Source organism: Opisthocomus hoazin, chromosome 1 (assembly GCF_030867145.1).
Source record: "Opisthocomus hoazin isolate bOpiHoa1 chromosome 1, bOpiHoa1.hap1, whole genome shotgun sequence".
Taxonomy (NCBI): domain Eukaryota; kingdom Metazoa; phylum Chordata; class Aves; order Opisthocomiformes; family Opisthocomidae; genus Opisthocomus; species Opisthocomus hoazin.
Genome location: NC_134414.1, coordinates 148627617 through 148650520, shown reverse-complemented (window position 1 = coordinate 148650520; position 22904 = coordinate 148627617). Strand labels below are relative to the sequence as shown.

Genomic DNA, 22904 nt, shown 5'->3' with positions numbered 1-22904 from the left:
TCCATCACCCTCAGAGTGAAGAAGTTCTTCCTCATGTTCAGACGGAACTTCCTGTGCTTCAGTTTGTGCCCATTGCCCCTTGTCCTGTCGCTGGGCACCACTGAAAAAGAGTCAGGCCCCATCCTCCTGACACCCACCCTTTATGATATTTATAGGCATTTATAAGGTCCCCTCTCAGCCTTCTCCAGGCTGAACAAGCCCAGCTCCCTCAGCCTCTCCTCGTAGGAGAGATGCTCCAGTCCCCTCACCATCCTCATAGCCCTCCTCTGATCTCTCTCCAGTAGCTCCTCATCTTTCTTGAACTGGGGAGCCCAGAACCGGACGCAGTACTCCAGATGGGGCCTCACCAGGGCACAGTAGAGGGGGAGGAGAACCTCCCTCGACCTGCTGGCCACACCCTTCTTGATGCACCCCAGGATCCCATTGGCTTTCTTGGCAGCCAGGGCACACTGCTGGCTCATGGTTAACCTGTCGTCCACCAGCACAGCCAGGTCCCTCTCCGCAGAGCTGCTCTCCAGCAGGTCCGCCCCAAGCCTGGGACCCCCCGGCTCCCGCAACAAAGACCCCGCCCCTCCCGCGGCCCCGCCCACCCCGCTATACCTTTGCCTACCAGGCCTCGCCCCTCTGTGGGACGAGCCTATCGGGCGTGACCTCTGACAGCTGTTGCCCCGCCCCTTTCTCCTGCCGCCGCTAACGGAAGCGCCCGGAGGCTGAGCGCTCACCCGCCCCCCCCCCCCCCCCCCCCCCCCCCCGGCAGCATGTGGGGAGCCGGCCCGGGGGGGGCGGCCGACGCGGTGAGTGCCGGCGGGAGGGGAACGGGGCAGGCGGCCGCTCCTTTCCCGTTCGTTCCCTCCTCGGCCCGTCTCCCGGCTGCGCGCGTCCCGCAGGCCGCTGCCGGGCCGGGCCGGGCCGGGCCGGGGGGGAGGCGGCCGAGGGTGGTATCTCTGGGGTCCCGTCCCCCCCCGGCGCTGCCGCTGCGCTGAGACCCGCCGCGTCCTCGAGCTCTGACGGGATCGGCTCCGGTAGCGGGTCCAGGGGCTGTTGTGCCTTCTCGCCTTCCCGCCCCGGCCGAGGGTCCCGCTGGGGGGCCGCCTGCTCCGAGGCGGAGCCGGGGGGTCCCTGGAAGCAAAGCACGGACGGAGCGGGCGGAACGGCCCGCCCGGCTGCTGCTGGGGTTCTTTGCCCTGGGGGCGGTGAGGGGCTGGAGCCGGGCTGTCCCATCCCTGAAGGGTTCAGCCGGGCTGGGTGGGGCTGTGAGCACCCCGACCTGCTGGAAGGTGTCCCTGCCCCTGGCTGGGGGGTCGGACTGGGTGGTCTGCGGAGTTCCCTGCCAGCCCAACGCAGTCTGCGGTTCTGCCCGCTCTAAAGCACGTTTATCATTCGAACTTACAAGTACTGCTGGAAAAATGAGGCAGTGCGTTGCCAGTGGTAGTAAAGCCGTTCAGGCACGGCACAACATGCAACGAGCGTTCGTTCTGTTCAGGAGGATGTTTCTGCTGTCACTGTGTTTATTTTGAGCTGTTCTAGTAACTCCTGGACCAGTAGAAACAGTGCTAGTAATGGAACTGGAGAGCCCTGCTGCTAGCAGCAGCACTGCTAGTAAACTTCGTGTTGCTGCACCTTTGGTAGTTGACGTCCCGTCACCCTGAAAAGCCCGCTGAGATTTTTCCGCTCGCTGTGCATTCCTTCAGAGTTTTTGGACAAAAAGCTAAGCGCTCCTTACAAATGGCGTGGGTTTGATTCTGAATTCGTCAGTCAGTTGAGTAGTTTCCTTTTAAGCGTTTTGGATTTGTGTCGCCTTTGAGAACAGCTCTCTTGTGTTTTATGGCTTCGTGCGTTTGTGTCTTTGGGTCATTCTTCCATACTTCTAAGCGTGGTGGAATCTGCCTGCTTACCCTAGGCTTTGTGACTGGGCTAATACACGTGGGCTGAGCATTTTTGAAAGCTATGGGAATAACTTGTCTCCTCAGTAAATGGTTTATTTCTGGAGGTTGTGGTGTCCCCAGAGGAGTGCAAGTGTGTTGACGGGGCACAGGTGAACGTGCCTTCTCTGTTTGTAATCTTTGATTCTGCGGTTCTTTGTCTTAGTTTTTTTACCTTTTTTCTAAGACCTTCTGATTCGTTCACTGGTGGTGAACACCTAGTAGGTGTTTTCATCAAGCTGTCAGATGTAACCCCAGCACCTCATTCCCGGGTGGTATGTAACTCAAAGCCTGTTGTAGATGTGAAGGGCCTTGCTCATATGAGCGTCAGTATGAAACTTGGCTCCTGCCTCTGAGCTGATAAAGCCGATAGCTCTTGCCTTTACTGACACGCTTACAGGCATGTGAGAGAGTTTTGAAAGTGTTGAACTAACTTAACAGATAATACTGGATAAGTAGCAAATGGAGAATTTGTCTCCAAAAAAGAGAAAACAAACCTGCCCTCTGTCTGCCAGGTTGTTTTTTTTTTAAAGTATTGCAAATTCACTTAATTTTGCTTTTTTATTAATTTCTCAAATAATGCAATTTTGAAAATAGCATCAAAACTTTTTTTTTGTGTATGTGTGTGAATGCTTCAGGAAATGCTTCAGAGAACATCAGAAGACTTTTTTCCAAAGATGGAAAGTTCAGCTGAAGAGATGGATACCTCTGATAGCCAGTGGGGCTGGTTTTATTTGGCCGAGTGTGGTAAATGGCATATGTTTCAGGTAAATACCTGTGAAGTTATTCAGCTGTGATGGATTCCAAACATCAAGCTACCTATTGCAGAATTTGTCTAAACGTGCTTTTTCATTTATTTTGAAGACTGATTCAAACAGTCATTGCTCTGTTAGCAGCGAAGATATTGAAAGGAGCTTCCGAGCAAACCCACATGGTTCTGTTTCTTTTACTACTGCAAAATTTAACTACACGCTAGACTTTTCAGGTATGTATCTTTTCACAGAGTAAATTTAAGTAACAGAAGGTGCCAGATAGACCAATTAATTTGTTCATTCAGCAAATTATTGTCCTTGTATCTAGTGCAAAAACTTGTGACTGGAAATGTCTTTTTACTGGAAGGTACATAGGACCTGTTTTTAGAAGCAGCTGCCCCGTTACATTTTCTAGTGTAGTTTCTTAATGAAGTAGCATGTCTTGTTCAGTAGCAGTCCATCATGTTACTGCCTCTTATCTCAGTGGTATGTACCGTACACCTATGGGACTGGGAATTTTGAACCTTGTTTCTTTAGCGTGCAACTGCTTGTAAGCTTGAAAAAACTGTTCCATTCAGAGTCTATGTAAGACACACTGATATGAAGGAAGCTTTCTGCAAAATACTGGCATCAAAGTGATTTTATAATTCAGCAGGTAGTTGAAGCCATTTCTGGTGTCAGAACAACAAGGAACAGGCAAAAAGTTTTTCTGGTAGATTGGAAAGATCTCACTTATGCCATGCTGGTAAATTGCAGAATGTTATAGGATTCTAATATATGTAGCTAATTATAAATGTTTGGGGTTTTTTTTAAGCTTTTCCATCCATTGATTATTTTCTGATTAAATCACAAAACAGCTATATGCATAAATAGAAGCCTCTTCCAAATCAAAGAACATAATAGTGTTTGAAATATAGAAAGTGGGGACTGACCAACACAGCGAGGTACCGGGAGTAAAGTTGTATGTAACAATACCAGGAATTTTATGTTTACCTGTGTTGAAATGTCTGTTTATAAAAATCTTTGTTTTGCATCCGGAGTAAAAACACGAAATGCAAATGCTAAACAACAATTTTTATGTTATTGTTTGTAGGTCGTGATGTCTTGCATTAAGGGTAGTACTAATGTGCTTTGTCATCCTAGTTTTAGAGTCAGTGGAAGTTTTGCCAATGACTTAATGGGGCTGAATGTTAGATGGGTATTTTAACAGTAAACATTTTGTTTGTGTAATATTTGCACATTTTGCCAACTCGTGTAAATGACAATTATTCTGAGGCCAGTATTTAGAAATATTTATGGAAAATGCTGATTTGTTAATTGTTGAAATTGGAATTCCTATTAAGCAAATTTGGGGGTAGTAACATTACTTAAAAAAAAGGACACTTAAATGTTTCATATGCTATAGATGAATTCCACAAACTTTCATCCTAACTCTTGTTTTATGCTCAGCAATGAAACAAACCAACCTAACCACCCTTAAGCAACGTCCAATAAAGCGAGCTCCCTTTTCTGTCAGTGCTTTCAGGTAAGGAAATGAAAGGAAGGCTCCTTATTTTTATTTTATTCCTGATTCTTCTAAGTAAAATGAAACAAAAATATGTTTTATATTTATTGTTTATATACATTTAATTTTTGCATCAGCCAATTTGAGAGGTGAGCCAAGGTGGGAGAGCTAGTCAAGTGAAGAAGGAAGAGATTTCAGAAGAGAAGAGTGACAAAAGAGTTTTTATTTTGGTTTGTATCTTTTTTTTTTTTTTTCTGAGAATGTAAGGAACTTACAATGGGAGACGCAAGGCATACTGAATATTGATATCCTTTGGCAAGGTTCTTAAACCTGTGCCTGACTTTAGCCATTGGAGTCCCTTGCTGTAAATGCCCATTGAATCAGAATTGCTGTGGAGAGGCAGTAGCAAAAAATGGAGTGGTTTGTTCCATTGTAATAATAACTTCATAAATTATTTAGAAGTATTATTGTAACAGCAGAAAAGATAGAGTTCTGTTTTCTTGCATGTATGTTTTAATCATTTACTCTAAAATGATTTAAAATTACGATAAATTGGATCATAACGACCAGATTGTTTCAGGAGTCCAACTGTGTTAGATTAGTCACTAGATGTGAAGCTGTGCTGATGTAAATCTGATACTCACTGAACAATGAGCTGATCTATGCAGTGATAGTACCACAGATAAAATTGACGATATGGAATATGTGGGGGGTTTATGCAAATAGTTTTGTAGAAGTAATTTTAGTTCTGACTTGTAGTTTGGTTATACTTTCAAAAATAAATTTGTCATTTGTAATAAGAAATTTAGCAGCAATCTTTTTACACTGACATTCAAGAAGGCCTGTTTTTTTTGAAGTGTCAGCTGTTTTTTCATGGATATTTGCTGAAGAATGCATGCAATAATGTGGCAATTCACTTTGGGTTTTTTGTTTCTTTAATGATTGCGTTCAGTACTCTCTTTCCATATGATGAAACAATTCTTTGCTTTCAGGAGTTTGCTTCTTTTAGTCCTGGTTTTAAGGCTTAAAAGGCTCCTGTGTATGTGGTGTATATGCTTAAAACACACTTTTTTTGAGGGCTTGGTTTTGGTGTTTTAAAAACAGATGCAACTATGGTTTTCAAGTGTGCGTTTCTAACATGATGCTTTTAAATACCTCAGATGAGGGCTCAGTTCCCAGAGGCTTACACTTGTCATAATTCCTGATAGTTTGGAATGTTCAGGCTGTATCTACACTCTCACGTTTCTACATTAGCATTGCTTTCCTGATGTTGTGGACCTTTCTGACCATCTTTTCTGATTTATCTTTGTATCTTGCTGGGTAGATGGTGTATTAAAACTGTTCATTACTGTGGTTTATTTGTAATAAGCTAAGCCAGAATTTGAATACAAAATAAGACCTCTTGCCTTTGACCTTACCTGCTGACAACAGCCTTTGTTCGAATTAAAACCCGCAGTAATTTTGTGGAAGTTTTATTTTTTTGCATACTGTATTGTTCGGAGCAGGAGTTTGACAGGATGAAAATGCCTCATGTCTTTGATGTGATGTGTTTTTACCTTTTTTTGTTTGAAGTTTCATCTGTGAAAATGAGGCTATCCCTATGCCTTCACACTGGGAGAATGTAAATACTGAGGAGCCATATCAGGTAAGAGTTGGTAGGCAAGCTGGTCAAAAACATGTGATAATGAAATAATGCCTTGAATGGAAATCGTACTAACCTCTGTTTTTCCAGCTTATTCCCTTGCAAAAGAAAACAAATGAATATAATGAAGTTTCTAGTCTCTTTGGAAAAACAATGGATAGCCACCGAATTAAAAGAATTAAGAGAATACAAAATCTAGACTTGTGGGAGTTTTTTTGCAGGTGAGATTATTTCTAAAACCAACAGTCTTAGGATTGTTAATGGAGCAAATCTTGAAGGCATGCAGCAGAAAATTGTTATTAATGAAAATATGTCTTTTAATTTTTAAAACTTTTCTTATTTGTCATTCCTCTATTCAGAATTCCATTTTCAAGACTGTAGCTTCTACAGCTACAGAAATGTAATTCTTGTAGAAATGCATTAGATGTACCTGTAGCACAGATAAGACCAATGCATTGAAGATGTTGAGGATGTCCATGTAGTAGATGCCTATGATACTTACAGTGAAGTAAGGAGAACAAAAATAGGCTTTGTGTAAAATAAATCTTGACAGGCTTATATTATTTTAATTTTTAGTGAACAAAGCAAATCAATATTTGTGGCTTGTTTAATTTCTCAACTTCTTGAAATCTAGGACCGAGTTAAGTGTCCAATTAGCACATATTCATGTAATTTCTTTAAGTTTAATGTGCTACAAAAGCTTTTTCTAAGTTCTCTGCTTTTCCCTCTTCATATTGTGCTGGCCTGGAAGAAGTAGGAAGTGCCGGGTTGTGTTTCCACTTACTTCGAAGTATGAATCTTAAGCAGTTGTATTTGACAGAAGGTATTTGTGTAGCCTCTGAGAAGGAGTACGTATCAGAATCAGTTTTAAAGATGTATTACGTTAGTAAAACCAACTGAACTAAGTTAAATAGTGAGGAAATGTACATTAAGAATTTGCATAAGATATGATTTTTTGAAAGAAAGGTAATTTATCGTTAATGTAAAACTGTATCATGAGTATGTATAAGGAAATGAATTTAAGTTCTTGGTTAAGAGAGTTAGCCTTCCCTTAATTGCAAATCTATTTAGTTATATTTACCTGTTTAAGTATTAAGGCTTATTTGCTTGGCGTTGTGTTTCAGCATCTGCCTTTCTACAAATAAGTTTCTGTAGAGGTGTATTTATACCATTTTAACACCGATCTTAATTTTTGAGAATAGCAAGCAGACTTCAAAGTAAGTGTCCTTTGTGTCTCCAGTGTAGGTGGCAGAGGGGGGCAGGGGAAGACCTTTTTTGCTTAGCTTAGGAGCTGATGTCACTTGGAGAGCGTATCAGTTTTGCTGGCTGGGCAGTGAGTAGAAGTAATGGTTTAAGAACTCTGAATCTATGGATGCTGTGCTAGAATATTCTCAAGGTAGGAAACTGAGAATAGGAATTAGAATTTCATACTTCAGGACAATTACAGTATCGCCATATAACTAACTACAAAAAAAGGTACTTTTAGTACCTGTACAGTATAAAAGTATAATACAGATTAAAAAAATTTCAGTTTGAAAAATTTATTCCTGTGTCAAAAAAATACCAGTAATAATGAAAATTGCTAGAAGAAGTGTATGCAATTGAGGCTTAGCTGATTTTCTGCTGAGGGTAAAATAAAACCTTGGAGTAGATGGGCTTGCACGTGCTGGTGGAGAAATTACTGCCTGGTAGTATATTACAAAGAAGTAGGTATTCCAGCATTTCAGTTTCACTAAAAGTTCTTTTGCTGTCCCATGTGGGAAAGTGAAAGTAACAGAAGATGAATCTGAGTCTAGCATATTTTGGTTTATGCATCGCAGTTTGGAGCTGTAGAGGAGAACAGCAAGTAGAAAGTGGTGTTTGGTCAGTGAGATTGCTGACCATCTTCAGAAACAGCTTGTGTTCTTGAGTGTGTCCAAAGAGCATGTCTCTGGGCTTTCAGTTTTGCTTTAGGTTTCTCCTTTGCTGAGTGAACTGGCTCTATGAGAGCCTTCCGAGTGGTGGATCAACTTAGTTTCGTTTTACTGGATTAGCTTGTCCCTGCTGGTGGAAAGTGCTAAGGCAATGTTTTTTAGAATGGTTGGGACTCCTTGATTTCTGTTCCAAATCAACAAAAAGTCCTGCTGTGGCATTTCTGCATTCTGTAGAACCACCTTCCCAGTGTGCTCAGTATATTCCACTACTTACAAGGAACAATTGCCACTTAAACTTTTGTGGTTTTGAGAAAGTGTTTTGTTTCGTTGATAAGATCAGTGATTAAATTTGAATATTGCTTGAATCATTATTTGCATCATTGTAGGGGTCAAAACACGTTTGCCTGCTATAATAGTTCACATATTAATGACTATTTAAATTGGTTGCATGGAATCGACTGGTCAGAGATAGCAGAGGACTGTTACAGAGCATTTTTGGACAGTTGATTATTCACCTTTTCCAGAAATTTGTTCTGTTCCTCCTATTTCAAAAGAAGTTCCTCTAGGCTACCTTTACACGTTGTCAGAGATCAGCAGCTGCCAGTAGAGGGCTGCTGACTGAAAAATTTGAGCTGTTCAGCATTACTAGCCCTTAGCTCGGAGGTGTTGCCTCACACGGGTAGTTTTCTCAAGATGCAGAGGATCTTGTCTCTCGGGTTTTGTTGAATTGCTAAGGGAGTGGAACTTGAGTGTTTGGAACCTTTCTGCCTCTGACACAAAGCGTCACCAGTGAGATTATTAGTGAAACCTCCCAGATGTCCTTGAGATTCTACTGACGTGCTTCTGATCTGGAAGGCAGTTGTAGGGCAAAAAAAGACACAGAAAAATTAAGTTGCCAAGACATAGGTTTTGCACTAAATGGAGGAAGGAAAAAAAAAAAGCTGAACAATAAAACAGAATAAATGTATCTTTCAAGTTAAGTGCTGCAAGATTTTAACTTCTGGGCAATTTACTTATTTATAAATAATGCATAATTACAATGTAATGCCATTAGTATGATAACGAATCTTTGCTGCCTGTTTCTTTCCCTGGACTTTCTCAAACTACATCTGAACCGTAGGCCCTGAAAAAGCTTCCTCAATTCAAGTGTGCACTCCAGTTATAAGCAGATCGCTTAATTCGATAAGCCTAAGTATGTTCCTGATAAGTATGTAGCACAGTGCCCCATGCACTGTGGCTTTTATAGGAAGAAAATTGAGGAACGTAGACAAGAACAAGGCTATGATGCACTCCGACTTGTCTTTGTCTGGACAGTCAAGGGATCTTAACTATGAACAGCTCGGTGATTTAGACACAGCTCTAGAGTCAACTTCTTCATGGATCTTAGGAAAACCCAGCTGACAGAAAGTCAGTTAAAAAAGATTGATGGAAAATATATCTGTTCTTTAACTGAAGGTGTGGTATGGCCTTCTGCCCATGAAGACTATAATATAGGTTCACCTGTAGTATAAGGGGTTTTTTTCCAAATTCTCAACTGATGTAACCCTGTCAATGCATGACTTCTCTCTTTTAGAAATTACGTGAACCATCAGTTCTGAAAATCATTATGGAATTATCATGTTGAAGTAGTTTTACATAAAAATGTAGGTAATTTTATTTTTAGTATTTTTGTGGGTTTACATGGGTAGTGATACTGTATAATCCACTAACTTTGTTATCCCTCCCAACCTACTATTTAAGTAGGTGGAGGGATCAAACTGGGAGAAAAATGCCTTTCTTTTAAAAATATATCTGCAGAAAATGACCACGCTGAAACTAATGCCAAATGTACAATGTTGATAAAATTGTTGTAAAAGCCCTTTTTTCCTAATCTTGGATTACTTCTGAAAATAGTCCACAGCATCCAGAAGTGTGTGATTTCTAAACATGTACCTTAAGAGTTCTTATCTGTTTACAAGCCAGAATCATCTAGACGCTTGTGAAAGTGGAGCCTATGGAGTGTTTTAGGTCTGTCCCCTCTGCTGTCTTTTCAGAATACTAACTTAATTTGATTGTACAGATGTCTGTAATGCTGTATTGTATGTTCTCTGTAGGAAAAAAGCTCAGCTAAAGAAGAAAAGAGGTGTCCCAACTATTAACGAGCAGATGTTATTTCATGGCACCAGTAATGAATTTGTAGAAGCGATATGCATTCATAACTTTGACTGGAGAATAAATGGGATGCATGCTGCTGTATATGGAAAAGGTAAGTATTTTTTGTCACGTAAAGCAGTTTGGTAATCTAACAGTTCAGCACTGTGAAGTGTTCCCTATAGTATGTTCTGTGCTATGTACTCCCTGTGTTTATCCAGGAGCTGTTTAACACAGCTCCACTTTTACATCAGGTGTGATTAAGAAAGTTAGGATGCAGTAAGGAATGTAATTATCACAACTGGCTGGTAGGCCCAGGGAGCATGGGGAAGGGGTGCCCAGCAAAGCAGTGTTGATCACAAGACAATCTACCTACTAAAACATTCCCACTAGTAATACTTTGTCATGTTGCTATAATCTAACAATTTATTAAAAAAAAATCGGATTGCTAATGAACATAAAAGAACAGACATCTTTCATCATCCTAATACATATATCCATGCGCTAGTAGTTAAGCTGTCATAAGAATGTCATCAGACTTTTTTTTTTTTTTTATTTGAAAGGGACCTATTTCGCAAGAGATGCATCGTATTCCAGTCGTTTCTGCAAAGAGGACATGAAGCACGGAGATACTTTTCAGATTCATGGTGTGAATCTGCAGCCTCATCTGCATAGACCAGATAAAGTCATGTTCCTAGCTCGTGTATTAACTGGTGACTATATAAATGGTGATTCAAAATACATGAGGCCTCCTTCAAAAGATGGAAGTTTTGTGAACTTGTATGACAGCTGTGTGGATAATACCTGGAACCCAAAGATCTTTGTTATCTTTGATGCCAACCAGATCTACCCCGAGTACTTAATAGAATTTTGTTAAGTCTAAAAGGAACTGAACTGAATATTGTTTGTGTCTTTTTTGATACTTTTGTTCCCTTTGTAAAGACAACAACACAAAAACATGAAGCGTGAAAGGAGAGAGGTGAAAGAAAAGCTAGCATTTGTCTGTGGAGGGGGGAAGATACTAAACATCTAAGAGAGACTGTCCAACTGTTTTCAAAAAACTGTAGACTTTACTAATGCGTTTTTCAAATGTAGAGACTATTACAAATTTGAAATTGCTTAGTGAGCCTTAAATACATTGGTCATTGGTAAGTTTTCAAAGGCAACATTTGTGTTCTGATTTTTTAAAATATATTACAAGTATTTATTCATGTGGTAGAAATATGTCTGTAATATAGTATGCATATGATAAAGCTAATATTTTATAAAGATTGTCTGTAGAACATAAAAACCGAAAACCACCACCACCAAAAAAACCAGGGGGCTTGGCTACATGTGGGTGCAAGTCTGTGTTCCGTAGTGCACGTTGCTTTGTGTTTGGAGGCCTCTTAGTCTGGATTCTAAACCTACGAAAAATCCAACTGCAGAAAACTGATGGAGGAGCTAGAAAGTTCACCAAAGCTGTGGTGTTTAACTTTAGGTTCATTCTACTGCAGGGTTCAATTATATACTTGCAAAGCTTTAATCGTGTGCTTGCAAGATTACAAAACTCTTGCACTACAATTTGAGCTTTGGTTTTGATGAAAATGATGCCCAGAAGCTCTTGTGGTTGTTAATTGTTTGGTGTGTAACTGTTGAGCTCAGTGTTGGGATATCAGCAGTGCCATACACCTTTCTGAGTTATTAATTCTATAGAATTTTTGCCTTCTTGTTATGGTATACATGTGCATACACTTATATTCGTGCAGCTGTGCTGCTGTGATTCTTGCCCAGTCAGGGTTTAAGAAGCACTCAGTGCTCATGTACTTGCTGTTACTGAAGACAAAGTTTAGATTACTGGAAATAACAAAATTTCAGAAGATGCCATCCTTTAATTTTTGAACATTTTCATAGAAAGCTTTCAGTAAGTTGTGTAGATCAGGTTTTAATAACTGATGTAGTTGTAAAGTGAAGGTATATTTGTCACCTGTAGAAAGAGCAAAAGAGACAGTATCTGTGTAAAGAACAAACCTGAGTACCTAAATACACGAAGAGCCTGAAGAAGGGGCTGTTACAGTGAAATGCACTGCAAAGTTAAGCAATTTGCTGCGAAATTGTCCCCCTAATGTTTTTCTTTGTTAAAGGACCTAAGGAGCACTAAGGGACAAGATCTAAGTGGAAGCCTTTCCGGGCTGCTTTGGCTATGACCAGTAACAAATCCCTGTAGAAATAGTATAGAATCATGGCAGATGTAGAGTGATCTGTACTGGTCTGTCATGGAATGGTTAATGGACTTTTTGAATCAAAGGCTATGTTTGAAATGTATTGTATTTAAAAGGCACTGCAGCTGGCAGGACCAAGTCCACTCAAAATCATACTAAACCTATGGAACTGGAAGCAGAATATGACTCCTTATCTCGCATTGTAACCGAGGACACAAACATCTCTTCCTTCTCCTTAATGCTGTTATCTTTGCCTGTCAGTGGATCTTGCACAAGTTGGGTGTCTGTGTGATAATTTCATGACAGCTTTTCCTTCTGCTTCTGTTCCTAAACCATTTAGGGCTAAGATGCATTTCCTTTATTTTAGTGCAACAGGAAATACGACCTCCGGTCCCGGTTGGGAACTCTGGGTTCTACTGTTATAGGCATGATTTGTGTTTGATTCACTCCTGTGCTAGCTGTGGAAAAGGCACACTGTTTCCTGCGTTGTATAAAATATTTAATAGCAAATCATGCAGGGAATTTGTGTATGACTGACTCCTTTTTATTCTCATACAGTATTCCACAGAACATATATTTTTTTGAAACTAACAAATACATGTGCTGTTGTTCCTTTGATTTGCTCTTTTATTTCTTCTGAGGTCTGAACTGACCTTTTTAGTTAAGAAAACTGCAGTTTATTTTTTAGTGTCTCATGGACACAAAATGACATAATCAAGACTGATCTCAGTGACTTTTCCAGTTGTTTGTGTGGTGGTGTCTTGTTTACTACTTAACTCACTTAAATTGAAGAATTTCAATTTCTGACGAATCTTCATCTTGCCAAATCACTGTGCAATTGTAGTTTCAGCTCTTGTTTTAATGTACTGTTCTGCTTACTGGTGTCCATTTTTGTGCTGAGTCTTGATACTGAAGGTATCTGTAAAGTAGCCATCCTTTTGCTGGCAAGACAGAGTTTATTATTGCAGGCGAAGTCCAGAACTCTACAAGCAGCCAATACAAGAAATGATTTGACTTAATAAAAGGAACCGTGAGGGAGGAAAATAATTTCTTCGATTACGGGGTGTTAAAGATGATGCCGTGAAAAGCCGGAACTGAAGACTCAATAGTCGGCAGACTATTAAGCGGGGATTCCTTATTACGGCGCTGGGCACACGGGGGATCTCTCCTCCAAACGTGTGCACCGAAAGGACACACTTACTAGGTATTTATGCTATGTTAACGTACACATTCATTACATTTGCAGGAAATGCTTATCATAGTTTTACCGAGAACTCATTAGTGTATGGTAATGTCCGTCGCGCATGTTTGTTTGGCGTCTCTCAGTGATTGGCGGGGTCTTCAGATTATCCTGCAGCCTCCTTATCTCTGTAGTTTGTGTATCTGTTCTCCCAAGGCCCAGCTGCCTACAGGGATTATTCAGGAGTCCCTTATCTTGCAACCGTCCCAATTCTTCACAAAGAACCAAGACTTGTTTTGGTTGTGCAATGATTCTGACCACCTGAAGTGATAACATCCCCTACATGTTACATTTGTTATATTCACAGTTTTCAAAGAAATGAAAACAGATTTGGTCTGATTCTGGGGAAGGAAACCTGCTATTTGCTGTTCCTATTTCATGTAGTGAAACTTTACGCTCCATGTTCTTTTTACGCCTGCGCAAGAGAGCATGTCATTCTCTTACGTGTCTTGATCTGAGGTAAAGCTTTCTTAGTTCATTATTCTTGTGGCAGAATGTTTTCACACGGGCACAGCACTTCAGTATGAGCTCATCTTGTTTCCATATCATACTGGCCTCCTGTGCTACCTTTGCTTTTTAGAATGGGCGCGTACTCAGTTATTGCTGAACAGATCTCATTTCATCCAAAGCAGCTGGGGAGAGTGTCTTCATTCCAGTTCATTTACAGGGGCAGTTTGTACAAACTTTTGTTTTTAAGTTAAAGTCTGCAGAAACAAAAGGATATAGCTTTATTTTTTAATAGATGTCCCAGTACCCTTACAGATGTGAGATACATAATGTAGCAGCTGGAGTTAGTAACTTAAATTTAAGGAGTACACTGGATGCCAGTTCAGCTGGTGGTTTAAGGACAACTTTAATTCTTTTTAAACTATTATCAGCACACAAGATCATAGCAGGAAGGGAAGTGAGTTTGTGCACTCTGCATAGTTGGAGATCACTTTCGGGGAGAAGACTCATCAGTAATTGGTGTGCTTCTCTGTGGCCTGTAGGGACTGTACGTCTGGTGAGCACATGGCAGTCTCAAAATTCCTTTGACCTGTATGTGCGTCAGTGTTGTCACTGTGATTGTTATTAGGTGCTGTCCAAAACAGTAGGCTCCCAGAACAGCATAGGTCTGCTCCAGTATAGCCACCTACTCTTCACAAGTCACCAAGAAAGTATGGGGACTGACAGATGGAATACTTCGTAATGTGTTTGCTTCTCCTGTGCTTTACTTGCTTTTCTCCACTGACACAGCCCTGCAGAGTTAGGTGAGAGAGTTTAGAGGCATAATCTCTGAGCAGCCAAAATAAGAGTGTGGTTGCTTAGCTGTATTTTTTTGGTTTGTTTTTTTGTTTAACAGACAGAATCCCCTCACACTGCTGATGAATTCACTGACTTGATTTCTGGCACTTAGAGAGCAGAAAAGCCTATATCAGCAAGCCACACTAGAGGTCAGAGTTTTTTTTGTAAACACCACGAGTTGCATAGCAAATTGACTGGAGGACCCTGGCCTGGAGCCCAGGCTCCCCTCGTCCCCCACTAGTCCAGCTTAAAGTTTGTTGGTGGATACGCACGTGCAGCCCAGGCACACCAGAACTGGGGAGGACACAGACTCTCCCCCTCTGCAGCACCGCCTCGCTGCAGCACATGTTCACAGGGGACAGGGAGTGAGCATACACACAGAGATGCTCTAAGAAAAGATAGAAGAAGATACAAGCAGCTAGGACGGGCTGCAGGGATCAGGCACAGTGCTCAGCCAGACACGCATGCTGATGAGCCCCGTTTCACAGCCGACCGGGCCCTCTTACACCCCTTTCTGTCTACCCACTGTTGTTCCCCCCTGCTTTCCTTTCTCATCCCCCGCCCCAGGGGTCTGTACAGCTCTGTGGGTTCCTGCACCCCTCGCAGTCCGGGGTCCCCTGCTGTGGAACACTGCCAGTTGCAAAGTCCAGGCTGATCTTCCTGGAAGTGGCACCTGTGGTTTCTCGATAGCCCATCAGTCAGTGTGAGTGCTGAGGTTCGTTTCTTGCCATTGCCTCCTTTGTCAGGTCTGTGTCTCTGTGTATGTTGTTTCTGAATGCCTCCTTTTCCCGTTACTTTCCCAACTGACAGGTCCCCAGTCAGAGAATCTCGCTGGAATAAACTTCCTTGCACTCTCACATGCCCTTATCAATTGATGTGACTGACCAGGTTTGGTTCTTATCGCTGCCTCCCGTGTCATGTCCGTCAGGTTTGTGTCCCTGTATGTTCTTGCTCGTGGCTTCCTCCTTTTCTTACTGTCCCTGTTGCATTGGAAAAGGCCCTCGACCAGATACCCTTAAAGGAGCACCACTCTCCTTCCACATACCTTTACAAATAATTGTGCCACATAACATGTCCTGCAGTTCTGGTCCCATGTTTATCTCAACTTGGAGATTTAGTTGGAGAGGTCACATTTCATTCCTCTGGTAATGAGTGCATGTGGTAGGATCATTTGCACTGAGTTTTCACCTTGATGCCTGGACAAGAGACAGCCAAGCTGAGCACAAAGACTGGAAGCTTGCAAGTTCTTTTGAGTGAATCTTTTAATTTTAAAGGGCCCACTTGAATGTACGGAAGTAGAGTGTTTGGTGTATAGTTCAATAAGCAAGAAAAAAATTGCAGTGTAATGAATAGAGGGCGTACAGTATGGGAAAAGCCTAAAGAAAATAAACTCTGCCCATTCAGATATTAATCAGTTCCATGAAATACCATAAAATGAGTTTTTCTTCTTTGTGTGCTTTGAGCTGTTATGAGCTTGATACATCTGTCGTGTTAAGGATGGCAAACCAGCTGGTCCTGGCTGTTCACACACTTCTTTGCACACATTTAAAGATTAATTTACAGCTACTATTTTTGGAGTCTTTTGCAAAAGAGATTGTGACTCCACTGCTAGAAACAACAGTCTTAAGCTATGCTCTTCTCAGCTGTTGACTTCATTAACTAGATATGTCATTAATTTCTGTGTTTATATTTTGCCTGCCTGTTGCCTTAGAATGTCTTTGAGGTTTCTTGGTTTCAGTATGTTCCTTTGTAGAAAAACATATTTTGCAGTCAGAGGGATGAAAGAAGAATAAGAAAGGATAAATGTATCGGCGTTTGGGGAAGCTGCTTGGTCCGTGTGCTGAGAGTGTGCCTATCAGGAAAGCAGACAGGGGAAATGACACGATGTTTCCTATCTGAAACCCAGCACAGTTAGATCAGTTTCCGTTTTCAGTCTGCTAGCCAGTAAATGCCCAATTTTACTTCAAGGGAATGAAATCATATTGACAGCAAAAGGAACAATCTTCTATGTTTCTTCTCTTTACTCAGGTTCTCCACTGACAGGGTTTTCTTCCCTTTGACTACGTGATATGTAAACCAATAACCGGGGGCAAGTATCTGACTCAAGTCCTGGTTTCATGAATGATACAAGGCAACACAACACCTTAGCCTGCCCACCTGCCTGCTTCTGCTCCCATGCTCTGCTTGCATTCATGTTGTCATAAAGTCAACCAGACCAAAGATCTGGATCTTTGTTAAAAACTAATTTGGGGTGGGAAAGATGGTTCGGCTTAGTTACAGTGCCATTCAGTTTTCTTTTCTGGTCTATAACCCTACCGCATAAATAACATATGGCTCCAGCCTAGCTATCTACCGTTGACAAGACACAAAGGAAAATGGGAGAAAAATGTCAGGAAAAAATGTAACAGGAATGACAGACCTGTGTCTTTGGAAGCAGCACCAAGTTATTGTGCATTGTGCATAAACTAATGTCAGCTGTAACGAAAATTTGCCACCTCAAACTTTGTCAGAAAGCTGTCAAGCTAAAGCAGGCAGAGAAGACTTGAAGGGCAACAGCTGTATTCATCTGTGAGTACACGAATACTGTTGTAGTCACAGGAGGGTTTTTTAATTTAAGGAAGGAGTCCTTAAGAGAAGGATCATCTAATTACCTAAAACATACACAGAGAAAGACCACATTAGCTACAATAGCCTTGTATAGGGCTTAAGCATAGGAGTTGGAGCAGTAGTTATAAAACAAGCTTGTCCTTCAACCTAATTCTTCACCTTTCTGTGCCTGGCTTCCCATTTCATCCCTTTTACGTTTACAACAGCTTGCAGCTGAGCTTGACTAGCACCCCCAGATGCCCCTTGTAATATACTAATGAAGTGTATTTCCCAACTGAAAAGAGCTGGTGCAAATTAGGCTTTCAAAGGATGATTGGATATTGGCTACATTGTGCTATTTTCTATGTATTAACCAATGGGATTATGTTTAAAAGACTTTTTTCTATAAAAGGGCCGACTGACACAAATACTTTCATTATATATTTTGTGTTAATACAACTGTTGACAATACTGTATCCCTGACAAAACATTGTCAGCCAATTACTGGATGTATACGAGAGTGACTTAAATAGCAGCTCCAGACTGGATTTTTAAAATGTTTTTTACTTTTTTTTTTTTTTAGTATAAGAAAGCTGACCCAAAGCAATGGGATAAGACAAGGAGTAGAGATGAGTGAAATACTGCATGTGTGTGCATGTATACTGGGGCTGGGGAGTAGAAGAAAGAAGGGGAGAGAACATAAAAATAATACTGCTTTAAATTTGTCCTTTAAAATTTTTAAAACTCGTGATAGTGATCTGCCTGAATGTTCAGCAACCTCACATATGCCCAGTGGGACAGAGTACTGGATGGAGAGTCACCTGACCTGTAGTCAGATTTTCATCTTTTGGCACTTTGTGATGAGGGCAGACTTACAGAAGCGGTACATAAATGCTACAGAACTGTCAGAAATGAGAGCTGTAGCTACAGCACCTTTTCTAAGCACTGTTGTAAGGAGCATGGGGATAGCGAAGTATTGCTGTCTGCTGTAAGCATAACTGGCTTCTTGTGGGGCCAACATGGAATTCCTGGAATATCCCCACACCAGTGACACTGCATACATCTTGTCTTTGCATCTCTCCCACGACAAGTGTGTGATATCAATTTTACTGTACTTAACTGATCACTCTAGTATGGTGAAAGGAGGAAAAATGTTCTGTGTTACTGAATCGGAGGAAGCTGTGTTACTGCTCTGAATCTTTCGGCTCTATGAAGCAACTGATTTCTGAACAGGAACTGTCTTCTGTTGCAATAGATCTCCATTTTTCTTGGCCTTTAGCTGCTATGGTGGTAAATACGACTGATTTCCAATTTCACAATATGAACTTTCTCTGTCTCTTTGGAAAAAAACAGGTTTCTATCATCAAGCATGCTCATAAGGTGGTGACTTTCTAAAAGTTTTCCTTTGATGCACAAAATCCTTCCCTGCCCAGTATTCAACACTCTATGTATAAGAATTGCATTAGAGAAGACAATATAGTTCTCTTTATAATAACTGTTCATTTAAACTGAAAAGCTCGGAGTGGAAGAGGTGTGACTAACAGAGCTTTCAGCTATCGGCGCACTTCTGCTGCTTCTCGGCTGGAATCTGTGTGGCACTTCATCACAGATTGCCAGGTTGTGGACAAAAATACACAGTTTACCCCCTCAGCATAACTGCAGGGGGAACTGTAAGGCAGTATATAATGAATGCTGGATTTGATCCAGGATACCTTTCCCTTAGGAGAGTAGATCAAGATTTTTAATGGCAGTGTGTTTTTAAGACTGGTTTATGGTTCAGCAAACTGTGGAATACTGAGTAAAAGTAGAACTGTATCACAGCAGAGACTGAGAGGAGAAGTCCATCTACTCTACAGCTGGGTGCACATCCTCGCAGTGAAACTTTCCAACACAGCGTTTTTCTTTCAAAATAAAAATTAAATGCTAATCCTTTTCAGTTTGAGAAATAGGACGAGTCTGTAAAATGTGATAGGAAAAAAATCAACATGAAGAACTGATTTGACTGTTCCCTTGGGAATTGTTGTGGTTTTTAATATTTCAGAAATGGGTTTGCTTAGCCCCGAGGGAGAGGGATTGGAAGAGCGTGATAGACATGAGCATGCACAAAGACTGTACTTTCGGTATCAAGGGGGAAGAAATAGGTCACTGTAGATTAGATCGCTAATTTGGTTTCCTTTAAAGCCACACAAAGTAGAAAGTGCTGAGCTGCAACTGGGAAGAATGGATACTATTTCCTGAGGGACAGGGCAAATAAGCAATGTAGATCTTAAGTCTTCTTGCTTTGTAAACTCTTGACTTGCACAAATACACCTGTTAACTCATGCTTTATTATTGAGCTGATGTTGCCTTACGGGAAGAAGTGCCAATTTATACAATAGCTCTAATTAATCATGTGCCAGTGCTGGGCTACCTGTGGTTTAAAAAAATGTGTAATGCAGGTTATATGGAAGGAAATACTTTTCTTGTTAATTTTTAAAATTTATTATACATTCTGCTGAAGAATGGTCAATCCCAGCATCCAGAAAGTCAAGCAAAAGTGGCAAGATGCCAGCATGGGTGGAGAAGGAGCTTCTGACTGAACTCAGACATGAGAAGGAAGCACACAAGAGGTGGCAGCACGGAGAGGTGACCTGCGAGGAGGAATACAGCAACGCTGTCTTGAGCGAGCACACACAGGGTTAGGAAGGCCAAAACTGACGCTGAGTTGAGTGTGGTGAGGGATTTGAAGGGCAACAAAAAGGTTTTACACAGGTGTATCAGTAACGAATCAAAAAAACCAAACACCAAAACAAACCTGAAACAATTAGGGAAGCACTGGGCCTGTTGCTGAACGGGACAGGGGACCTGACGACAAGGGGCAGGGAAAAGGCTGAGACACTCAACGCCTCAGGGGGAAGGTCTGCCGTCGGGATTCCCCGGGCCCTGAGACAAGGGGCAAAGTCTGGCACAGTGAAGAGTCTCCCAGCGTAGAGTCGGATCAGGTGGCTGGCGCGGGGTCCTGTGGCTGGGGTGCTGTGACGGACGGTTGTCGGCTCTGCAGGAGGGACAGGCAGGGCAGGTGAGGCTGGGCGGTGGCATTGTGTGTAAGGGAGGGTTGGGTCGTGTGGTGCTTGCAGTTGGCGATGACACAGTTGAGACTCTGGGTAAGGATGAAGGAGAAAGCAGGTAAAGCAGATGTTGTTGCGGGAGTCTGCTATTGACCACCCAGCCAGGACACTGAAGGGATAGCCCTAGCTCAACTGCCCTTGTCTTCATGCGTGACTTAAACTTCCCCGATGACAACTGGGAATATCATACAGAGGACATAAATAGGTCCAGGAAATTCCTGAAGCACACTGAAGATCACTTCTTGGTGCAGGTACTAAGGGAGATGACTAGGAAAGGTGCCCTCCTAGATCTGTTGTTTGTCAACAGTGGGGGTCTCGTGGGTGAAGTGGTGGCTGTCTTGGTCACAGTGACCACGAAGTAGTTGAGTTTCAAATCGTTGGTGATAGGAGAAAAACTGCCAGCAAAACTTTGGCCCTAGATATGGGGAGAGCTGAAGGAGCTAGTTAGTAAGATCCCCTGGGAATCTGCTTTGGAAGGTATTGGGCTTCATGAATCCTGGTCAAAAGCCATCTCTTCAGAGCGCAATTCTAAAGTGTGAGAAGTCGAGGCCGGCTTGGCTGAGCAGGGATATCCTTCTAGGATTCAGGTGGAAAAGGAAACTATATGCACACTGGAAGCAAGGACGGGTGACACGGTAGCACTACAGAGATGTGGAGTGCCACTGTAGGGAGAAAATTCATGTGGCCAAAGCTCAATTAGAGTTCAAGCTGGCCAGCACCGTGAAGGACAACAAAAAAGGCTTTTTTAAATATGTTAATAGCAAAAGAAGAATCGGAGATGACATTGGTCTGTTGCTTGACGAGGTCAGTCACCTCACAAATAGGGACGTAGACAAAGCGGAGACATTTAGTGCCTTCTTTGCCCCTGTCTTCAACACCAGTGATGGGCACTGGGCCCTCTGGAGCCCAGGGCTGAAAGACTGTGACTGGAGAGTGATGAGCTTGCTGATGATACTAAACTAGGAGAAGCTGTGGGCTCCCTCAAGGGTAGAGAGGCCTTACACAGAGAACTGGATAGACTCAAGCTGGACAATCACCAACCACATGAAACAGAACAAGAACAAGCACCAGGTTCTCCACCAGGGACAGGATAGTCCTGGTTACACACACAAATTGGGGGATGAGAGGCTGGAGAGCAGCCCTGTAGAAAGAGATCTGGGGCTCTGCGTTGATGGCAAGTTGAGTATGAGTCAACAGTGTGCCCTGGCATCTGTGAGTCAACTGTGTCCTGGAGTGCATCAACCACAGCATAGCTAGCCAGTCGAGGGAGGTGATTGTCCCACTCTGCATTGCAATGGTGTGGCCCCACCTCGATTACCATGTGCAGTTTTGGGTGCCTCAATACATGAAGGACATCAAATTGTTAAGAGTGTGTCTGGAGGATAGCAACCAAGACCGTGAAAGGCCTCGAGCAAGACTTATGAGGAGTGGCTGAGGTCACTTGGCTTGTTCAGCTTGGAGAGGAGAAGGCTGAGGGGGGACCTCCTCGCAGTCTACAGCTTTGTCCAGGTGGGCAGCGGAGGGGGAGGTGCTGATCTCCTCTGTCTGGGGACCAGTGACAGAACACAAGGAAATGGAGTGAAGCTGCATCAGGGCAGGTTCAGCATGAACATTAGGAAAAGGTTCCTCACTGAGAGGGTGGTCAGCCACTGGAACAGGCGCCCCAGGAACTGGTCTTGGCACTGAGCCTGTCCGAGCTCAAGGAGTGTCTGGACGATGCTTTTAGTCATATGGTTTAGGAGTGGGGAGTTGGACTTAATGATCGCTATGGGTCCCTTCCAACTTGAGATATTCTATGATTCTAAGTCTATGGAACCTGATGGGATACATCCCTGAGAAGACAGGGAGCTGGCCAGTGTCATTGCAAGGTGACTCACAAAGAGGAGGAGTGTTTCTGGCAGGTTTGAGGAAGGTGATCCTTCCCCTCTACTCAGCACTCAGACCACATCTGGAGTGTTGTGTGCAGTTCTGGGCTTCCCAGTACAAGACATGGACGTACTGGAGTGAATCCAGCAAACAGCCACTAAAATGATTAAGGGATTGAAATACCTGAGGAGAGACTGAGAGAGCTGGGACCGTTTAGCCTCAAGAAGAGAAGGCTCGGGGGTGATTTTATCCATGTACAAAACTGGGGAATAAAGAAGACAAAGCTAGACTCTCTTCAGTACTGCCAAGGTAAAGAACAAGAGGCAACGGACACAAACTGAAATACAGGAAATTCCACCTAAGCATAAGAAAAAAAATGTTTTTTACTGTTTGCATGGTCAAACACTAGAACAGATTGCCCAGAGAGGTTGTGGAGTCTCCATTTTTCAAGATTTTAAAAATTCAATTGTACACAGCCCTGGGCAGCCTGCTCCAGCTGACTCTGCCAGGGGCAGAGCAAAGGGTTGGAATAGAGGATAGCCAGATTAATTCCATGATTAAAGTTTGATTTTTAGACAAATCTTACCTTTTTTTTTTTTTTTGCAATGTAGCACGATCAAAATTATACTGTTGCAGGTGACATAAGCATGAAGACAAACACATATTTCCTTTCGTATGGCAAGTGAGATGATTCTAGAGCAGGTCAAGCTGGAAGACCTCCAGTTTCCTAGCTGCCAGTTAATACAATTTCTATTTT

General features: G+C 42.3%; 1 protein-coding gene across 1 annotated transcript; it reads left to right on the top strand.

Annotated features, from left to right (window-relative positions):
• The first annotated feature begins 700 nt into the window (after positions 1–700).
• PARP11 (poly(ADP-ribose) polymerase family member 11) lies at positions 701–11029 on the top strand. The gene is made up of 8 exons (XM_075440931.1): positions 701–794; positions 2561–2689; positions 2787–2907; positions 4124–4199; positions 5751–5823; positions 5911–6041; positions 9827–9978; positions 10427–11029. Exons 1-8 carry the CDS (start codon positions 759–761, stop codon positions 10738–10740), a joined length of 1032 nt encoding a protein of 343 aa, XP_075297046.1. The 5' UTR covers positions 701–758; the 3' UTR covers positions 10741–11029.
• The last annotated feature ends 11875 nt before the right edge of the window (positions 11030–22904 follow it).

Coding starts and splice junctions, on each gene's coding strand:
- PARP11 (XM_075440931.1), top strand. CDS start 759: ATGTGGGGAGCCGGCCCGGGGGGGGCGGCCGACGCG. Junction 795..2,560: donor CGGGGGGGGCGGCCGACGCG/GTGAGTGCCGGC, acceptor TGAATGCTTCAG/GAAATGCTTCAGAGAACATC. Junction 6,042..9,826: donor TTGTGGGAGTTTTTTTGCAG/GTGAGATTATTT, acceptor TGTTCTCTGTAG/GAAAAAAGCTCAGCTAAAGA.